Below are 22388 nucleotides of genomic sequence, written 5' to 3' on the forward strand. Positions count from 1 at the left end.
ATTAACCATATAACAGGGGCTATGTCCAAGGTGTTAACTAAACCGCCCCAAGGAGGGACAAACGTAAAGCATTTACTAACGAGAATCAAGGATTTTTGAAGGGAAAGCCCTTGAACGAGTGGTAATGATGGGCGTGCAGTGGGTGTGGTTAAAAGCCCAGATACATACCAACATGTCGCAAAAGCAGCTGCTATGCTCAACCTAAAAAGGATTAAATGTTAGACGCAAAAAAAAAATATATAATACAAAAGTCAAATATTTATTTCAATGCAAGACAAAAATATCATGGCAGTTATACAAAGTATGGTAAATTAAATTTTCCCTGCACTATAGGTTTCTTCAACGAGAATATGAAATATAACATAATGAGAAGGGGAGTAGCGTTAATGTTTCTAACAGCCATCTTTTGTTGGGTGTCTCATAAAAACATACACTTGTGTGCTACGCTATGGCAGAGTATCTGAATTTCTCCACTGAAGTTCAATGTGATCATTTCATTTATGGACAAACTACCAAAACTGTTTATATTTGTGAGTTAAAAAAAAAGGATTACAATTGATTTAAATTTGTAACTATTGTGATTATTGCTGTAAACTCTAGAATGGTATTTCTTCATGCAATTGCTTCGGGGATCTTGTCCTATCTCTCAACCCCAGGCAGGATCTGAAAATGTGATCCTTGGGAACATGTTGCAAGTCAGCGGCAGCACTCTATGCACAGGGCCACTCCAATCAGGGGGGCCCACTTATGTCGGCGGAGCTGTGCCAGGAAAAGTGGGGGTGGGGGGGTCAGGTGGTGGCAAGCTCCCCAGCCCCCACCCTTGTTACAAAATCACAGCCGACTGGCTGTAATAATGCTGCTGCACCAGATGCACTGTTTGTGCTTCCGGGATCGTGCACAAGGAATGACATCACGGGGCCGGCCTTGATAAGGCGGCCGTGGTCGGCGAGCGCGTCTCTTGCTCACCGACCGGACCAGGGGCCCCAGGGACCACCGGAAGAAATACCCACCCGCCTACCCCCGTTCTTGGGCATCAGTCTCTACTGAAGTAGTTTTCCTACAGTTACATACAAATGCTCCGAATGTGCAATTGTTGTGTATGTACTAACGACTTGTTTTTTCTCAGGTGACTTTATTTGGTAATACAAATGGGTACCTTTTATTACAGGAACTGGGTGGCAAGCAAATTGGACCCTCCAAGGGGTGCTGGCTGCGAAGTGAGGACGACATACAGGGGCGCGGGGGTTGCGAGCGGTCGCTGGTATCTGGCCCTTAGAGCCAATCACTTGCGCATGCGCAAAAGGTATGAAGCGAGCACTGGCCCTTGGGGGGTGTAGTCTGAGGGTAGCAGGGGCGCCCAAGGTAGGTATCCTGGTGGGCAGGCGGGCCCCCTTCACAGTAATCCAGTTTGGAAAGGTATGAGAACACCCTGATGGCGATCCTACCCCTGGGATTCATAGCGTAAGGAGGGACAGTGTATGGGGTACTAGAAAACAGTCATGATCTCATTCACAACCACCAACATTGGGTACGCAGGAACGAAGTGTTTTTTAGTCATTAGTCAGTGTCAGGAATGTGGATGTATTAACGTACTCTGTTAAGGCTAGGCATGAGATTACTGCGTATAATTTTCGATTATGATTAACAATGTCTTGTCAGTAATAAAATACAGCCGGGGGTTTATGACCCCTAATCGCAAAGGAAGTGTGTCTGAATTTTAAATTAAGCTTGGGGGAGGAGAAGGGGGAAGGGTGAGTGGTGTTTGGTGTTAAGAGGCCTCAGCGATACCCGGCCATATAGCCTTCTTACCTGGTTTTATTGGATGAAAAAATGGAGACTAGCCATAAATCAGATCTGAGTCCCAGATCAGGGAAAGACTTTAAGGTTCCTTTGTACCTTATACTTTGACCACCAATTTATTGTGAATCAGTTTGCTTCAGTAGCATTGTAACATTTTCTTTTTCTTTTTTTTTTCAGCATTTACAGATGAACAATGATGCCATGTACTGCTAATAGATCAACGACTGATCCAATTCCACATTGTGTGCCATTACTTGCTAAAAGTTCAAACAAATCTTTTTTTTGCGTTTTTTCCATAGTAGTAGTAGTGTCTTAGGACTGTAATTTCTTGTTCTCACCTATGATGGCCATTGTAGGTGATGCCCCAGTCTACTCTTGTATTAAGTGTTCTCTGCCTTCCTTTCTCAAAGGAAAGGATTCTGTACTCACCAGCTTCTAGAGTGCTGATATTTGTTAAGTCACAGGACTTTCTTTAAACTATCTTCCCATAAAGCTACCCTGATTTATCGTATTCTCCAAATACATAAACAATTTGTGTGTCTTCTAAGTGAAAAATATCCAGATGTTTTGAAGATCTGTCACCCAGGGCAGTGCAGCAATGAAAAACCTGCATCAGGGAGGGAGCCGGAGAGCACCATATCTACAAAGATATGGCACTCTCCGACCCTCTCTCTAACACCTCCGCTGATTTCAGCTGCTTTGCGCCACACACATACACCTTTGTGCCGTAGTGCAAGGGTGTGTGCATGAGTCTAGCATTGGTGTTGTACTGAAAGGGTACCCTTTCAATAGAAAATACTATGCATTAGACACATTTCAAAACTTTTCCTACTTTGTATGCGTGCTGCACAAAGCGGCATGCATGCAAAGTCGGAAAAGAAAGGAGAAATAAAAACATTTTCTCCGTTTAATGCCTACTTACAAATGGTGTTAACTTTTGGTGCAAAACCCCATCTACTATTGTTTGCAGATACTGTTTTGCGACAAAAGGCATGGGTGATTGCATGGGAATGCCCATGTACCACCCATGCTTTGCGCTTCTTTGCGTTACTTTTAAGGGACTTTCCAACAAGTGTTGCGCAGGAAAGTAAATTAGGAAACAATATTTAGTGCTTTTAGCATCACTTTTTGTGGTGCTAACGTAGCACAAAATGTATGTAAATCTCCCCCCTCATGTAGAGAAGAACTGAGGGGCATATTTATGAGAAAGTGGTGCATCGGTCCCCATGCGCCACTTCTCTTGCATTGCCCTTGCCCCGCCTAATTACACCATGGTTGCACCGTATTTATAATCCCGTGCACCATGGCGGTCATTACCATAAAAGCGTCAGAATTTTTGATGCTGTTGTGGCACTTTGCTGTACTAGCGTCAAAAATGTTGATGCTATTGCAGCAAAGCACAGGGAAGCCCATTGATTTTGATTTGTGTGTCATTTTAACGCCTGCCTTGAGCAGCCGTTAAAAATGACAGAAACAAATGGTGCAGTGAGAACGCCCCCCCCTTTGCATACATTATGCGTGCAGGGGGTTGCAAAGTGGAGTAATGCCTGCATTGTGCCACTTTGTAGAGCTGGTATGTAATTAAGGCCTCCTTAGCGTAAAAAAACAAAAATTCCCCTAAATCTAGTGGTTAGGGTCTATTTATGTTGCCCATGTACGGGGCAAGATGGCAATAATTTCAGCACAGCAATGATGTCATTTCTCCAGAGCCACAGCAGAGCAATGATGTCATGTCTCCAGAGCTGTAGTAGATTAATGTGCCATGTCTCCAGAGCCGTAGTAGAGCAATGATGTAATGTCTTCAAAGTCATAACGGAGCAATAATGTCATGTCTCCAGAGCCACAGCAAAGCAATGATGTCATGTCTCCAGAGCCACAGCAGAGCAATGACATCATGACTCCAGAGCTGTGGGAGAGCAATGACGCCATGTCTACAGAGCCTTGGCAGAGCAATGACGCCATGTCTACAGAGCCTTGGCAGAGCAATGACGCCATGTCTACAGAGCCTTGGCAGAGCAATGATGTCAGGTTTCCAGACCCACAGCAGAGCAATAATGCCATGTCTCCAGAGCCACATCAGAGCAATGACGCAATGTCTCCAGAGCCGTAGTAGAGCAATGATGTCAAGCCTTCAATTATTCTCTGGGATTGAGCAGCGGTGCTAAGGGGAGGAGAGTTAAGAAATAGATGCAGCGGCCAGTTGATAGACTACATCTGTTTTGACCAGGTACCTGGTCTGTCACGGTTGCTCTCTCGCTCCTTTAGAAGAGGGATCAATGTAATAGAGAGGGGTGGGATGAGAGACACTGATTGGCCTCATACATAATATGACATCAAATGTGGCACATAAGTGTTGTTATAGATGGTATTTAAAACCAAGTCCCATACAGAGGTTCGAGAATGCTGTTTCTTCCCAAACTCAGTCTAGATGAGGCTGATACGGCTCCCTCATCTGGCTGGTTACCTTTTCTCCACTAACCATGACCTACTCCATCTTGATGTTTTCTCTGCTCCAGGAAGGGAGCCTGCACGTGGATGTCTGCTATTCACTCTCCCATGTTTCTATAGCTACCTCTCCTTGCTTTAGATAGTGTAAAGAAGGGAGAAGTGTGGGCGTTAAAGGAACGGCATGTTTTAAACCCGGCTGCCGCTGCACAGAGAGATTAACTACTCTGGTCTCCTTTCAGGCAACTGTTCTTTTGTTCACGATACTAGCACTGTCAGGGATCAATTAAGGTGTCAGTGTTCGGACTGCCACTCACCAGATTCACTCACGCTTTCTTAATCAAGACAGCTGTAAAATGTTACTGCATAACAAGTGAGCCTGCTGACATCACTACTCGTAATACATTGTTACAAGCAAGGAGGTATGTCATTTTATGACATGCGAACGCACCTGTAACAGAAAATAAATAAAAGAGCACATTATAGGAAATCCGTCGCTCACATTACAGTAAAATTATGATTAATTTGTCAAAAGCCTCTATGAAAATTACAATTGTTCATCACAACGTGCAATCGCACTGATAATAATAAAAAATGTATTTCACATTAGAGTAAGATAATGTGACTGGAGTTCACTTGAAATGACTTTGCTATGGATTCTTGTCCAAGAGTAGACATTATATCATCGTCTAAAAGAAGAGGCTATCAAAACATCTCTTAAAAGTGCAGGCATCTTCTGGCTAGAGCGCACACTTTGTCATCTGGATTCTGAGAATAGTACATTTCCACTTCTGCTGCAGCCTTCATATATTTTTTTCTGCTGAATAGATCCATTCCGTCTTCTGGGACGTCAAGAAACAATGCACTTCTTAGAATCTGTCTCACTGGTGCTTTCAGATCTGAAGTGTTCTGCAAGATCAACGAAACACATAATATGATATAAAAGAAAATATTTCAAAATGTCACACGAAAAAGCATCTGTGTCATGTAGATTGATTAATTCTGTTTTTATGAACTATGGAGCACATTTACAAGAAACTGGTGCATCGGTGCAGATGTGCCAGTTTTCTTACATCGGCCCTGCCCCGCCTAATGACACCATAGGTGCATCGTAAAATACAGTGCACATTAGGCCAATAGCGTCAACATTTTTGACACGATTGTGGCGCTTTGCTGCACTATTGTAAAAAAATGTTGACGCTAGTGTACCAAAGTGCAAGGAGGCCTATTGATTAAAATGGGTGCGTCATTTTAACACCTGCTTTAAGCAGGCGTTAAAAATTACGCCAAAAATGGTGCAGTGAAATCTTGTAGATTTGGTAGTGTAGCAAAGTGCAAAGAGGCCCATTGATTAAAATGGGTGCATCACGCCAAAAATGGCACAGTGAAATCTTGTAGATTTCACTGTGCCATTTTTGCGGGCCTCCTACTGCCGGAACGTTCCCCTTGCATACATTATGCCTGAAGCAGGCATAATGTGGCACAAGGGGCAGCAAACTGGCACAATGAATGCATTGTGCCACTTTATAAATATGGCATGGTGAAAATTGCATCCTTGAGCCATATTAGCCTAAAACAAGTGACGCTAGTGTGGCACAAGGAGGTGCTAGGACCTTGTAAATGTGGCCCTATGAATGTCTAGTGGATTTCCTTTTTTGCTTGTAAATTCATTGTTGTGCAGTTACTTCTCACTTTACCTGTAATCAATACAAACTTTAAAACCAATTAGGTAAAGGGTAAAACTTGCTATGGAAAAATCAATACAAATAAATCTATCAATCTTCATGCTGACAGTATTAAATAGTTTTGGAATAAAATGCACGTGTCGATAAGAATTGTACAGACGGAAGACAATTTAATAGATTAGTGTTTTTTTTTAAATGAGATTAATGGTTTGTCCACCACCAGTGTGCCTAGAGGCTAGGATTCTCGGTTTTTAATTGATGCTCTAGGTATAAAAAAGTAAATGAACAAATATTTCTTTCAACTTACTCTGTGAATGCACAGCATAAAGAATTCCACATGGTCCAGTCTTGAAAGGCCTTCTTTGTTGTGCAAAGCGGATGAAGGCCCATGGGAGCCAGGTGAAGTCTGTCAGTTCAAGAGATTTTTTAAACTGTGCCAAGAGCTCACCAAAGATAGCAAACATTCAGGAGTCATGGGTGTCCTTTCTCAGGCAGGCAGCATACTACTAGGTGCTACGCTGAGCCTGTGGTTTAGCATCCTCACCTGCTAGACCCTACAGGGTTTCCTGTGCTTAAGGTCACCAAGGGGGTGTTGAGTGTTGGCTAAGAAAGGCGGTAGTGGAACTGCTAAATTCAGTGCTGGGAGAAACATATAAAACTGCAGGCTCTTAATGTGCCAAACTGACGCCCTCAGTTTCTGGAAGGGGATGTGGACACCCCTTATTATCTGGCATTTTGCAAATGATTGTCTGTCCAGACAATTCTATCTAAGGTTCCCAACTCAAGATGAAGTAGAATCTTATCCTGTGATGTCAGATTCTGTTTGAATAATATAAAAGGGGAATTTTCCAACTAATGAATTCATAGCAACATATTTGTTATCTATAGAGAGGTCTAGCCACAGATTGCTCACCTTCTGAATATTCACCAGGCCTCAGACTTGATCTGGAAACTTTTCAGCAGTACCTCTATGCCTTGGAAGGTGGCGCTGTGCGGCTCCGCACCAATGCCATTCTGCCCCAGAAATCACATGCTTGTGGAGTTTATATAGGTGCCACTCTCATGCACTGGCATCAGTTCCTTTTTTCCTGCACCACCAGATGTGAATCTGGAGCTTTCTTCATGTTTCTTGGAGATATTTTTCTTGAACTTTTTTAAATGTTAACGGAATTACATCCTCTAAAATGACAGGTTTCAAGCCTATAGGAACTGTCACAAACAAATGTCTGGGGACAGATCCCCGCCAGGAATACCTGTTGTGTTTGTTGAATCTGGGGTCAGGCCACAATTCCAAGGCCTGCTGTCACTACATGTTGATGAACCCGACAAGGCTAATTGCACTTTAGAGCGGTTTGAAAAGAGCAGGGCTACTGCACACTCTTTTGGCCTTTCTGGCACTCCTTGCCAACCACAACAGTTCCACCACTCCTTGTGCGCCTTTGGCCGTGCCACCCTCTACAGCCAGCCGGTCCGGCCTCCACAGGGAACCCAGCAGTTTTGCTGTTGAAGCCTTGGTGCTCACCGCCCCTGCAGTCAAGGTCACCGAGCCACTCAGCCTCCAGGCCACCTTCCAAGCCTCTTTTAACGTGCCCTTAAAGGAGCACAGCCATCCGATGGGAGACCTAATCCACTGATTCTTCCTGGGGTATCAAGCCATAACTTCAGACAGGTGGGTTCTACAGATTGTTTGCATTGTTTGCACCTTACCATTCCTTTCTTCCCTGCGGCACTTTCCACAATCCCTTCACTGACAGAGGACCATTTCTCCATTTTGCAGCAGGACGTGGAAGCCCTTTTGGCCAAAGGGGCTGTCAAGACCATGCCAGTGGCAGAAGTAGGATGTGGTTGTTATTCCCACTACTTCACAAAAGTGATTGTGGTGGTGGCAGCACACGTTAATGTCGGGGGGCAGTCTTCCCCCTACCGTGCTGACTGGCTGCCTTGGGGGCTCACCCCAGACAGTCATCAGCCACTTCCAGACTATGGCAAATGTCCTGCCATCATTGGGTTTCACTGTCAACGTGCCAAAGTCACATCTGACTCCTTTTCAGACACTCCCTTCATAGGAGCCATTCTGGACATGGTTCTGTTTTGTGCCGTTCCCCTGAGAGAGTGCAGGACATTCAGGCTATAATCCCAATCTTTCAGAGTCAGTCCTGAATTTCAGTGAGATCAATTCTGAGGCTGCTGCAGCTACATGGGTGACCTTCCATATGTTCACTAAGCACTGTTGCCTGGACAGTCAGGTTCGTCAAGAGGGGCATTTTGCCTGCTCAGTCCTGCAAGACTTTCTGTTTTGGGTCTACTCTCAGACCTACCTCCAGAAAATAGGTATTGCTTTCCAAAAAGGTGAGGAATCTGCAGCTAGAAGTCTCTTCCAGAAGAACAAAATTGTCTCTGATTTTTTGTTTTTTTGAAGTTGTAATTATTACTGAATCCAATTCTGAATAGTCCTGCTTGGCTCTTCTGCTTTCCTCCTCTCAGAGGGCGTTTGGAGCCTTCCTAATATCCCTTGTTTTAATCTTCAGTGAAGCGCAAAATATTGCATAGGTTTGTTTTTAACCTTTGTGTTTTTTTTTTTTCTTCCGACCTGGGACCCTCTTAAGGAGGCAGCTGATATCTTTCATGTTGGCTATTAAGTTCAAGGTGGCATTTTGACTACTAGTAGTCACCATTTCCTTTATCAGTCAAGAAGAGAGCTCAACAGTCCTTCTCAACGTCCACCCCTTGATAGCCTGCAACACCCACAATGACTTCTTAGGTTTGATTTAAAGTATGGATTATTCACAGGACGTAGCACAAGAGGTAAATTAATTATGCCTGGACAATTTGGTGTTAAAGCACACATTGGAATTACAGTCTACAAATATCCTAGTAGTCCCCTGAAGTTCCCCACATGTTTCTAGTGAGCCAGTGAAATTAGAAGAATATTTAAATTCTCTCATGGTGTCTTTTTCTTTTCAACATGCACAGTTTAGTTAAGATCAAGTAAAGGTGTGTTACCCGATCGGTCGCTTTACTGGATATACATTTGCAAATCCTTTAGTAACCAATTCAGATGCTTGGTTGGAGACTTATGATACTTTCCACCTATCAATTAAGAGGACGTTTGAACATCCTGACTTGGAGTTTTCTGCTGAGGAAGCACTGTGTGAGATTCAGCCACAGGGATTGGATGTACTGACTGAAGTGGCTCATATTCTTCAACCAGTAATTCCCTGGTTTGAAAGAACCTCCATGTGAATTTCTTTCAGTGTAGTTTGAAAGAAGAAATTAGCGTCAAGTTGGTCAGTTCACAACATTCTACTTCATTTTTGACCTTTTCGATTTAGTGCTTAAGAAAGATGAGAGGAAAAAAAGGAAGTCCCAAGAGAGCTATTCGAATCTTTTCAGTTTTGTTTACTTCTGGTCAATCCGACGTTTCACTGGACCTGTTGCCCCAAGTAGAGCCTAAGTAAGTAGGAGCAGTTAAGGGTCCTGTAAACAAAAAAGGGAGCACCCGTTCAAGATTGAGCTGTGTCAATATTGTGGTGATGCTGAACATATGATTCAGGCATGTGCTAAACGGTCTCAGAAAAAATGTTGGAATAAACCAATCACCTCCTGAAAAACAGAAGTAAACAAGTGCATTGGCTTCCTTATACTGAATCGGCTGTGAATGATACTGATAAGCATTTGTTCCTTCTACTAGTTGCAATTAGAACAGAAGAAAAAGTTGTTAATAACACTGTACTTTTGAATCATGACACATGTCAAATGGTCATTGATCAGGACTGGGTCTTTAGGAATAATATAAGAGAATCAAGACTCCTGAAGTGATTCAAACTTTTTACTGGCTCGTCATTGACTTCTGGCCCTCTTCTACAGTGCAAGTCTCATTTGGAGAGCATATGGAAGTGTTATCTTTTGGCATTATTGCCTTTTTCAATTATGCAGTAGTTTTTTTTTTTTTTTTTTAATTCCTTGGTTAAAGAGGCATAATCCATATACCAATAGGTCTATTTGAAATATATTTATTACAGTTATGTGAATTATCATAGTTATGCTTCAGGAAATTCAAGGACCTGCACGGTGTACAGTACTTGAGAGAAGTGGCTGAAAAGGGTGAGTTTGTAAATTCCTTCTTAACACATCAAAGTGGGTTGAGTGTAAAGCTCCAGAGGTAGCACAATTCTGCTGGTGGTTGCTGCACCCAGATTGTTTCTGGGTTTGGGCAGTTTTATATTTTGGTGATTCAAGCTTAAATGAATATCTGCATCTTAAAGTTCCCAAGTTTCCCGAGATAGATACAAGCTTGGATCACATAAGAAGGTTAGTTTTTCGTGATAAACTTTTAGTCTAGGCAACTGATCTTGAAATGTATTCTGGCCTCAAATTGGGGCTAAGGTAGCTCTCTCCAAATAGACAAGATGTGGTTATATTTTCTTTTGGAGATGATGAGTTGGATTACTTTATGGGAAGAGACTGCATAATGCTTATAAGACGAGCAATGCTGAAGACGATGCAGGCTATAACAAGATATAGCATTTTTATTAGGCTGGTCAGAGAGAGAAGATGCTCTATTTTATTGCTGTTGTGCGCATAAATATTTGCTGTTTTACTCCTGCTGTTGATGTGCGGAATGAGAAGGAGTTATGGGTCAAGGATGAGCCCAGAGATTTGGGATAATGGAAGTCGCCTGCAATTAGTTCACTCAATAATAAATGGTTATATTTTCCCTTTGGTTTTAGGGATAATGAGAAGGGACTCCAACCCTGACATACTATTCTTAGGTTGCAAAATAGTTGGTGTTTCCGCAGAATATTTTAGCACTCCAATGGATATACTAATATGTCAGCAAAAAAATGGTATTCAGGAGGAATAATAAAAAATCCACCCTTGAGTCATGAACTTTTTTCAGATAGGGTTGAGTGTCATTCACATGTTGGTGGATAACAACTCCGGTCTTATCCATTTGAGTGCTACTTGGATTACAATTAAAAAATATATATATATCACTTTAACAGTTGTATTACACGCATAAATTAAGGATAATTTTTCCAGCCATTACAGAGCGTCAGTCAAATTAATTGCATGTTTCAGAATCATTTCAGCACAATTTATGTATCAAGCTCTTTTGACTCAGCCAATATGCACCAATTAGTCCTGCAGTTTCTGCATCTGCAACTCACCCTGCTGGGCAGTTGGCTCAGCTGGTCCCCACCTACATCTCCCATATCATCCCTCTTCCAATAGAGTGCACGTTCTGATTTTGCTGTCATTTCCCCACATGCACTTCATGCTCTGTGAGGAGTGGGGGTTTCTAACTAAGTAGTAGGCTTGAAGAAGAGTCCAAATATCCGTGGGTGGCGCTGAATGTGGAAACGATGAGAACACGTTGTGTTTTTGTTGTAATGTATCAGATCTTTAATCCACATGGTGGAAGCGTGGTATCCCCCCATCACATTGCCACCATTCCCTTTGTCAGTAGTAAGAGCAAAGCAATACATCTGCAAGTGTTCTCTGCACCTCCCTAACATAACCCAACAGCACCACCTGTATTGATGGAAGAAGTGGCAATACTATCATCTTGGAGATCTCCTGGAACACTTTCACTCAATATGTTTGTAGTGCTGCACATGTCGATGCAAAGTGTACAATATCTGCTGTCTATCCTGCTTAGGTCACAGCACCCCATACAGAGTGCAAGCTGAAACAGTCACGTTGACGATTGATATATACCATGTATTGATTTGATGTGTAATAGGCATAGGTTTGTGAGCAGCAAAAAGTACTGAGGGCCTCATTTACAAGTCCTTTGGGCCACCGCTGCATAATTCTTTTTTTGATACAGCGGCAGTGCTCGCAGTGCACTACACTGCTCCATATTTACAAACTGACGCACTGGACCCAATACGTTAGTTGTGGAGCCCTGCGTCACATTATACCTGCAGCAGATATAATGCATGCAGGGTAGGCGTTCCCACGGAAAAAGCCACATAGAACTGACGCATTGAAATTCACAACTTTCCACTGCATCACTCTACGACTTCACTACATAAAAATCTCACCACCTGCTTAGACCAGGCGTAAAATTCAATTCCAATTGGACTCTTCTCGCATTGCTTGAGTTGTGGTAGGTTAACAACACAACTCAGGCAAATGCGTCATTTTAGCTCCAACAGATTTGGAATTTCTGACATGTGAAAACATGTGCCATGGAGCTCTACATTGTAAATTCAGCACATCAACTGTGTCATTAGGGGATGTGTGGCAGGCGAAAGATTTCTGATGCATCAATGACAATGCGTCAGTTTATTGTAAATGAGGCCCTTAGTCTCTGCCGTGATTAAACCTCTCCCTGTGGAGACTTGTAATTCTGCCTCCCTGATTCGGATGGGTGGAATTAGAGGTCAGTTTTACTGCCAGTCAACACCAGGAAAACCCTATAAGTAAAAAGGCAGCAAAAACTGCTAAATGCCCCCATCGCAATGAGAGTTCTCTCTCATTGCGAGGGAAGCGTTGTTTTTTTTACTTTAAAAAAATACTCTTTTGGGATTTTGTTTCGGAAAATCAAAAAAAGGAAACTCTTTGGTGCAGGGCTCCGTCATGTTGATGGAGCCCTGTACCAAACAGCAAAATGCATTGACAGGAATTGCTGAAATGCTGGTTCCTGGTAATGCCTTATAAATGACCACCAGCTTTGCAGTCATTTATAAATCTGGTGGGTGGTCCCTCCACCAGGGCGATGGAGCAATTTACTCTGTTGCTCTGGCAGAACAATGGGCTGTCAGCAAGGAAATAAATCGGACCCTTAGGCCCATATTTATACTTTTTTTGCGACACATTTGCGTCACTTTTTGAAGCAAAAGCAGCGCAAACTTACAAAATACAATTATATTTTGTAAGTTTGCGGCACTTTTGCATCAAAAAATTACGCAAATGCGCCACAAAAAAGTATAAATATGGGAAGAATAACACAATTTGATTCTTGGCATTGCCATAAAGGTGATAGTGTAGGTGTTTCCCACCTAATTAGGGGCTGCCATCCCGCCCTTGCCATGCGCACCATTAGCGCCCTCATCTTTCTGAAGTAACTGCATGAGCGCAAGGGCAATATTACAAAACCAATAAAGCAATGAAGAAAGCAGCACCATCTTCATAAGAGCTATTCTCCCAGCCACTGACAGTAGTACTTGAATTCAGTATTCTACCAGGTAAGCTGATTTATCATAAACTGGACCATAATTGAACCTATGAGATAAACTCCGAGTCTTGGTGAACCTGGATCGCTCAAGTTGCGAGGATTCAACCCTTTGTAACAAATATTCAGGGCATGCCCTTTCAATAGACTGGGTTTGAGGGGACGAACTTCACAGATGTTCTTTTTTTCAAATAATGTTTAGCCTTGACAACTGAATATTAGATGTGGTTGGGTGACAGGAAAGAGGTTTACTGTTGTTGATTTTTTTTTTTTTTTAAACAGCAGGTTGTGTTGTCCATATATGATAAGAGTATTATTTCTGATGGATACTTCAAACCACGGGGTCCTCACCTTGTGAATATTCCCCAGGCTTCAGACTTGATCCAGAATCTTTAAAGCAGTACTCCTGTGCACTGGTATGTGCCGTTGTCGGCCTCTGCACCACTGTTGTTCTGCTGTGGAAGTGACAAGCTAAAGCACATATATGCATCACCCATGTGTGCTGATATCAGTTCCTTTCTGTGCCTTCAGGCGTGGTTAGAGAACTACTCTTTGGTCTTTTCAAAACCCTTTTTTTTACACATTTACCAGTGTATAAGGGGGGAAAATGTCACCTCATAAGGCAACAGGGTTCAAGCAGTGTAGGGATTGTTGCAAAGAGATGTCTGTGATAGAGCCTCACAAAGTGTATGGTGCCTGGAGTTGGAGCATGATTACAGAGCCTGCAACGACTGTGCCTAGATAAATCTGAAAGCCATCTGGGATCGCAAAGCTGTATTTCACCAAACATCGGAAAACTGTATGCAGTGACTGATCAAAGTTGAAAGGAAAGTCCTGTTCCTTTGGCAGACCATCGTTGTGGTCAAAGTCTTTGAGTAAGCCCAAGAAATGGAATAAGAAATCAAAGAAGGAATAGGTCTATTCCTGCCACTCTCAAAATCCAGAGAGAGATCAAGGGCATCAATGTGCCCCACCAGTCTCACTCCTGAGCTCCATTAGAGCTGATCCAAGTCTAGTCCCGATACACAATGAGTTTCTGGGTCCGTCAACCAAGCTGCAGGACGTGCTGGGCATTTTTGGCACTCTACCGGCTAGCACTGGCATGGCTTCAGTCCCTAAGCATCTGCAGTGACTTCCAGTTGGATTTCTCCTGGCAGACCACCCTCTGCACCATCTGTAACTGTTCGGCACATTCCACTGCTTTGGTTCCCTTCACATCGATGCCGGTGCCAACATCATCAATTCCCTCCGGAGGATCTGCAGCTTATTGTACTTTCCCACTCCAAGCAGAATCCACCTCGACCAAGGCTGCGCCCTACTTCCACCAGAGCACAGCCGGTCGGCTGGCAACCCTTCAGATTCAGATACCTTGCCCTTACCTTGTAGCTGGGCTCAAACTTTACATTATAATTTCGGCACTGATTCAGACAGTGACCATTTTTATGAAAAGGATGATTTTGCCTCCCAATATGTTAAGAAAACTGGTATGAGGAACTACAGGATGCCAGTGGCCTGAATAAATCTGACGATACTGGCCTTGTTTCTCCTCCTATCCTTGCCGGCGAGGAAAGTGCCTCCTTCACTTTGGTCATGTGGAGGGTGACAGAAGTACTAGGCCTGGAGTTCCCTACTATGTAGATGAAGACATGTTCTGACAAAGGTACTCCCGTCTGGTCCAGAATCTACTCTATTGCCTTTTGATGGGGCCCTTGCAGAAACCCTTTTGGGCACATGGATGCATGTTTGGACCACCAGCCATAGACCAGCACCAGGCAACCCTGACTTTCTTGCACAACATCCCATGCCAGAGAGTTTGACGTTGCGGATCCACCAGTAAGGTTAATCCCAACACATTCCCATCTGCACCCCCCCAGATCATGAGTCTAAGATATTAGAGACATATGGCAAGTGCATCTTTTGCTTTACGAATCTTGCTCTGTGATCTGTGAATGCCAGCTACCACCTAGGCCGCTTCTCCTATGCCTTGTGGGACATACTGACCCAAATTGTACCCGTTGTTCTGGACAACCTTCTGGCGTCCCTAATCCAAACTATTCAGGATGGCTGTGATGCAGGTACATTTGTAATATTCTCTATCTTGGACGCAACCAACTGCTCAGGTCGGGTGATGGGTGAAAGTGTGGCATTTTGGAGCCATGCCTAAATGAGGTCTCTGGGCTTCTTCAGTGATGTCCAAGCATCCCTGATGACCATGCCATTTGATGACTCTTGACCTTTTGGCAAGAAGGCAGACTGGAATGTTTTAAAGAAAGCAGGGCCAAAGCACATTCTGTGGGCCTGTCTGTCACACCCAGACAGTTCCATCAGCAATTTAGCCCCTTTTAGGGTTACAGTAGGGGTTTCCAATACTGCCAACATAAGACCCTGCCGCCAGCCCAGTAGGTCTCCCAGCCCTTTCTTGGACAAGGCCACAGCTCTCAGAGACATCCGAAACAATGGGCAGCTCAGTTCCCTGCCCTCTGCCAGCTGCTGCTGCAGCAAAAACTCTTTAGTGTGTCCTTAATGGTACACAACAACCCTGTTACCCTGTTAGGGGGGAGGGGCAGGGTCCAGCACTTCCTCCACATGTGGTAATCAATTACATCAGAAAAGTCAGTCCTCCAAATTGTCATTCAAGGCTATCCCCTCCTGCTTCTTTTCGTCCCATTGCATCTTCCACCATCATCAGGATAGATCACTGAGGACAACATGTCCATTGAGAGGGTTCCAACCTTGAAAGTAGGAACTCGGTGTTACTCCCACTATTTCCTTGTGCCGAAGAAAGATACAGCATGTGGCCGATTTTAGATCTTGGCCCTTTCAACACCTTCCTACAGAAGAACAAATTCAAAACGCTCACACTAGCCAAGGACCTGTCCTCCCCAGATCCTGGAGACTGGGTGCTGGCATTGCACCTGCAGGATGCTTATTTCCATATCCCAATCCTGCAGGCCCACAGGCGCTACCTGTGGTTCACACTGGAGCAGAAACATTTTTGGGCCTCACTCGTGCTCTCTGAGGTGTTTCACAAAAGTGATGGTAGTGTTCGCAGTCTACCTTCGGAAGTCGGGGTACCGTCTCCTCCTACCTTGATAATTGGCTGTTGAAGGTGGGCTCACCACAGGCAGTTGTCAACCACCTCCAGATGACGGCAAACCTTCTAACATTGTTAGAGTTCCCTATAAACATGCTGAAGTGACACCTGACTCATTCACAGATGCACCTGTTTATTGAAGCCATTCTGGATACGGTACAGTTTTGTGCATTTCCCCTAGAGTGCAGAGTCCAGCATATTAGGCCATGATCCTGATGTGTCAACCTTTGGCCTGGATCATAATTCAGTGTGGATGACTCTGAGGCTGCTAGGACAGTTGGCCTCCTGCATTCCACTACTGAACTGTGCCAGATGGCATATGCAGACTCTGCAGTGGGACATCCAGTCCCATTGGGCACAGCACCAGGGGGGTCTGTCAGATTGTATCCAGATTTTGAAGGAGACTACAAGAGACCTACAGCAGTGGCTGTGGGACTGTGATTGGGCAGATCACCTCTCCTTAACCCACTCAGACTTGACATTGGTCAATGATGCATCGCTTCTAGGTTGGGGAGGCTATCTGGGAGAGGTGGAGATTAGAGACGTCTAGGGGCATATTTATACTCAGTTTGCGCCGAATTAGCGTCGTTTTTTTCGACGCAAATTCGGCGCAAAACTAACTCCATATTTATACTTTGGCGTTAGACACGTCTAGCGCCAAAGTTCATGGAGTTAGCGTCATTTTTTTACGTGAACACCTTCCTTGCGTTAATGATATGCAAGGTAGGCGTTCCCGTCTAAAAAAATGACTCCCAGGCATGTGCGTGGTATTTATACTCCCGGGCAAAAATGACGCCCGGGAGTGGGCGGGGCAAAAAACCCCGCATTTGCGCCTCTTTTTAACGCCTGGGTCAGGGCAGGCGTTAAGGGACCTGTGGGATCAGAATGAGCCCAGAGGTGCCCCCCCCTGCCCCCAGGGACACCCCCTGCCACCCTTGCCCACCCCAGGAGGACACCCAAGGATGGAGGGACCCACACCAGGGACATTAAGGTAAGTTCAGGTAAGTATTTTTTTTTTTTTGTGGCATAGGGGGGCCTGAATTGTGCCCCCCTACATGCCACTATGCCCAATGATCATGCCCAGGGGACAGAAGTCCCCTGGGCATGGCCATTGGGCAAGGGGGCATGACTCCTGTCTTTGCTTAGACAGGAGTCATGTTAATGGGGGTTGGGCGTCGTAAAAAAATTGCGCAAATCGGGTTAAGGTGATTTTTTTGCCTCAGCCTGACTTGCCCCATTTTTGGACGGCCAAACGCCATTTTTCCCTACGCCGGCGCTGCCTGGTGTACGTCGTTTTTTTTCACGCACACCAGGCAGCGCCGGTCGGCTAACGCCATTCAATAAATACGGCGCCCGCATGGCGCTTCAGAATGGCATTAGACGGCGCAAAATGTTTTGACGCAAAATGTTTTGACGCAAAACTGCGTTAGCGCAGTTTTGCGTCAAAAAGTATAAATATGGCCCCTAGTCTCCAGTGATGCTTGACTCAACATCAGGTTTGTTGGAATTGACAGTGGTGCTCTTGACTTTGAAGTACTTTCTGCCACCCTCAGAAGAAAGCTGGTGCACCACCCCCATGTTGTATTGTAACAAGCCGAACGGAGTGGGCTCTTGGGACCTGTCCCAGCAGGCTTTAGGGCCCTGGAAAGACTGCCAGGGAATTTCTCTGGTGGTCAGCCATATGGTGAACTCTTTAAACACCACGGCATACAAGCAGAGCCACAGATGCTTAGCAGACTACAAATGGCATTTATAACCAGAGGTGGCGCAGGGCATCTTCCAGCAACGTGAAAATCCTGTCTTGATCTTTTCTTCACCGCTGAGAACGTGCAATGTCAGCACTTTTGAGTCTTGGAGTTCATAAGAAGGGTGTCTCTCTCTGGGATGCATACCACCTAGAGTGAAGCTCTGGACTGCTGCCTCTACTGCCCTGAGTTTGGAAGAAGATCAGGAACAACCAGGCACAAATCATTCTGGTTGTACCAGATTGGGCCAGGAGATTATTGTACCTGGAACTCCTAGGCATGAGCATTTGTCCTATAATCAAGATGCTGATTCAGGAGGAACTGTTGTTGTAACAAACGTGCAGAGTGCAGCTCAAGGGCCCAAGCAATCTGCATTCATGTTTGGAAATTGAGTTGCAGCAACTGACCTCTTCTGACCTTCCTCCTGAGTTTGCTGATCTCATCTTGATGGCAAAGCATGACTCTACAATATTGTTGCACACCAGTCATTGGCGCAAACTTGTGGCTTGGTGCAGCACCTGCCAAATTGACCCACTGAAAGCCAAACTATGTGAAGTTTTGCAATACATAAACACGACTCTGTAATAACTCAAAAAACACAAACAATACATTGTAACAGCCCAACATAAATCCACACGGAAAAGTGCCACAAAACTCAATGAGACCAAATACAAACAACCCACCACATCATCTCAACAGAGAAATGTAGCACATCTTCTACACAACAGCACATTAAAACAACAGACCAACACCGGCAAACAACATAATAAAACATGTACACAACAGACCACAACACTGCAATAGGACACAACCATACAGTAGGAAACCTCAGGACAACACAACAACAAACTCCATCCACCACCAGCACTCTTTGGCCTGCATACATTGGACATTTTCATTTCTATAGCCTATTAATCTGTACAATGCAAATATTTTGTCGGGGACAATGTACATTGCGGATACATATGGAATATGAACTGCACTTTTCAAGTACAAGCTGTCTCAAATCTCGTCTTCAGTGTCAAATTAATCAGATAAGAAAAACAACATATCCGGCGCTGAACATTTTACATATCAGCATAGGGTCCAAACCAACAATACAAAGGGGGGAAATCAAGGATACAGCAGCAACAAGTCGCAGTTAGAAGCAAAGAAGTTACATTCTATACATTCATCACAAATTAAATCTGTCTAGATTAACTAGCAGTAACAAAGCAAATAGGTCTGGCATTAATGTGCAGTGCATGCCTGCGTTGGTATTCATATTCAAATTAAACATAGCCTTACTGGCGTTTCATTTTTTCCTGGCTGGCAGATTCCCTAAGACTGTGTTCACAATGATCCTCAAAGCCCCCATCTCTTCACTGACAGAGCAGGCATACAGAAAACAATGGGAGAAGCAAACCTCCTCAAAATATACGATATGTGGCTGCTTCTGCTCAGCTACGCAAAAACGAAAATACACGTTAGGAGTAGAAAAGCAGCAAATAAAGCACTTCAAATGCGCAACAAAGTTCAAAACCTCAAGTAAAAAGAATAGCATTTACAAGAGCAAACATAGGCGTTCAGGCACCTGTGAGAAGTGTTGTAGTACCAGAAGACTAGGAGGACTCTGGGTAAGGTAATAAAAAAGCATGCAAAAAATCGTGAAAGAATGCCAGGATGGTAGAAGGAGCACCAGAGTGGTACACAGAAAGAAAAGCAGGTTTGTAACAAAGGCTCACCTGTCACCTGACTAAGTGAAGGTAAAGTCGTAGAGCGAGAGCCTAAATTATAGTCTTAATTTTGTTTCAATGTCATAATAAGAAAATCAGGGAAATAGTGTAAGCTTCCATGCCATTTGATTTGTTTCACATAGAAACAAAATCATGAATATAATGAAGGCTCTCATGCTATCCAAGCAAGTCAATCAAAGATTCCATGGCAATAGGGGCATTAAATACAGGCCTGCATATATTTCTATGTGAAATGAAAATCAGATTGTTTTCTGCGACACAGAATGAAAACTACAATGAAGGGTTCCTTGCCATATAAAACAGAAAAAAAGAAATACTCATTCTCAGCGGTAGTGCACAGGAGCCACTGGGAGTTTAAAATAATTATCCCCAGCAGGAATTAATACAATCCTTCAGAACCTTAAAAAATGTAAAAATAAAATAAAAATAACATCCCTCATGCATTGAGAGAGTAAGGCCCATATTTATACTTTTTGACGCAAAACTGCGCTAAAGCATTTTTTGCGTCAAAAAAATTAGTGCCTGCTAACGCCATTCTGAAGCGCCATGCGGGCACCGTATTTAAGCAATGACGTTAGCCGGCGTTAGCCGCCGGCGCTGCCTGGTGTGCGTTGAAAAAAACGACGTACACCAGGCAGCGCCGGCGTAGGGGGATATGGAGCTTGGGTGTGAAAAAATGGGGCAAGTTAGGCTGAGGCAAATTTTTCGCCTCAACCCGATTTGCGCCATTTTTTTCCACTCCCAACCCCCATAGAAATGACTCCTGTCTTAGCAAAGACAGGAGTCATGCCCCCTTGCCCAATGGCCATGCCCAGGGGACTTCTGTCCCCTGGGCATGGTCATTGGGCATAGTGGCATGTAGGGGGGCACAAATCAGGCCCCCCTATGCCACAATTTTTTAAAAAAAAAAATACTTACCAGAACTTACCTTATTGTCCCTGGGATGGGTCCCTCCAGCCTTGGGTGTCCTCCTGGGGTGGGCAAGGGTGACAGGGGGTGTCCCTCATGGGAGGGCACCTCTGGGCTCCTTCCGAGCCCACAGGTACCTTAACGCCTGCCTTTTCCAGGCGCAAAAAAACGGCGCAAAATCGGCCGTACGTCATTTTTTCTAACCCGCCCACTCCCGGGCGTGAATTTTGCCCGGGAGTGTAAATACGGCGCACATGCCGCGGAGTCACTTTTTTAGACGGGAACGCCTACCTTGCATATAATTAACGCAAAGTAGGTGTCCACGCTAAAAAAGGACGCAAACTCCATGGACTTTGGCGCTAGACGCGTCTAACGCCAAAGTATAAATATGGAGTTACTTTTGCGTCGGAATTGCGTAAAAAAAAACAACGCAATTCCGGCGCAAACGGAGTATAAATATGCCCCTAAATGAGTAAAACTACTCTGAAGCCCACTGTAGGTATTTTTATTTAGAAAGGTAGTGACAAGAGTTCCGGTAGACAGGTGGACTGTCAAGCCACAAATTCACCAAGAAATGTCTAAACCGTCACACTACAAAATCAAAAGTGGGGACCCTAAAATAGTTCCTACTGGGTGGAAAATAGAACTGTAGCTGAAGAAGATTTGAGTATGTTGAACCAAGACACAATAGCTAAATATGAGCTAATAAAAGGCAGAACTTTCTGAGCACTCACATATACCAATGAACCTCAGAAACTACATATCTCAGGCATCCTACTATTTAATGTCTACCTTGAACTTAAGAGCCTCTTTCCCATTCACTAGAACTCACTTACCCCTTTAAGTGCAGAAAACCTGAAAATCCATACTTTAATGCATGTAGATGACACTGTATTGTCACCCAAGTTTGTTTTATACATACCCCATACACTGGAACTGGTTTAACTAGCAAACACAATGAATGTGGTCAAGTATGTGGGCTAATGTTTCCAGCACGTTTCTCAGAAAGCCTCCTCTCAAAACATTGTTGGCAAAGCAAATTCATTTCATTAAACCACTAAAGGTTTTGCAGTTCAAAGGTAATACCAACTTTGAAGGGTGTAGATTTCAAAATGATGGTTCAACGGCTACTTCCTTGTACTGTTTGAGAACACCAAATGGACTGCCAGTTACTGTGATGAAACCCAAAATCTATGCATGCCGTTATAGGGCGGCTTCATACTGTTTTTCTTGAAATAGGCGGATCGTTTGAAAGCAGTGAGATATCCACATGAAAGCAATGAAAACAAGTATTGGCAAAATTTAAAGGGCTTGCCTGTACAAGAGCTATTGGCTTTGTTTTGCAATGTTGTACACTGCTGTTCAGCAGGCTAAAGGTTAGTGGCATGGAGTGTCAGAGTAGAGTGCCATAGAATGGATTTGTCCGAATGTTGTAGAGTGGAGTAGGATTAGAGTCTTGTAGAGTTGAGTAGAGTTCAGTGGCAGAGAGTGAAGTGGGGTGGAATAGGGTGACATTGGTTAGAGTGGCTTGGGGTAGTGGGGTGGATTGGATTGGGGTGGCTTGAGTGGGGTGGATTGGAGTGGGTTGGGGTGGATTGAAATGGGGTGAGGTGGATAGGATTGGGGTGGATTCAAGTTGGTGGATTGGATTGGGTCAGTGGTTTGGATTGGAGTGACAGGGGTGGGGTTGACTGAATTGGAGTGGAGTGGGGTGGGGTTGACTGGATTGGAGTGGGGTGGATTGGATTGGGGTGGATTGGAGCGGGTGGATTGCATGGAGGTGGGGTGGAT

The 22388-nt window shown here is 44.2% G+C and overlaps 1 protein-coding gene across 1 annotated transcript in view; it reads right to left on the reverse strand.

The window, feature by feature from the left end:
- Positions 1 to 256: 256 nt before the first annotated feature.
- The window catches only part of ANKDD1B (ankyrin repeat and death domain containing 1B), a 516198-nt gene continuing 494066 nt past the window's right edge, over positions 257 to 22388 (reverse strand). The window contains exon 16 of the mRNA XM_069223721.1: positions 257 to 5154. Coding sequence (XP_069079822.1) covers positions 5096 to 5154 — 59 coding nt within the window. The 3' untranslated portion in view covers positions 257 to 5095. The remainder of the gene's footprint in view (positions 5155 to 22388) is intronic.

This window comes from Pleurodeles waltl, chromosome 1_1 (genome assembly GCF_031143425.1).
Source record: "Pleurodeles waltl isolate 20211129_DDA chromosome 1_1, aPleWal1.hap1.20221129, whole genome shotgun sequence".
Lineage (NCBI taxonomy): Eukaryota > Metazoa > Chordata > Amphibia > Caudata > Salamandridae > Pleurodeles > Pleurodeles waltl.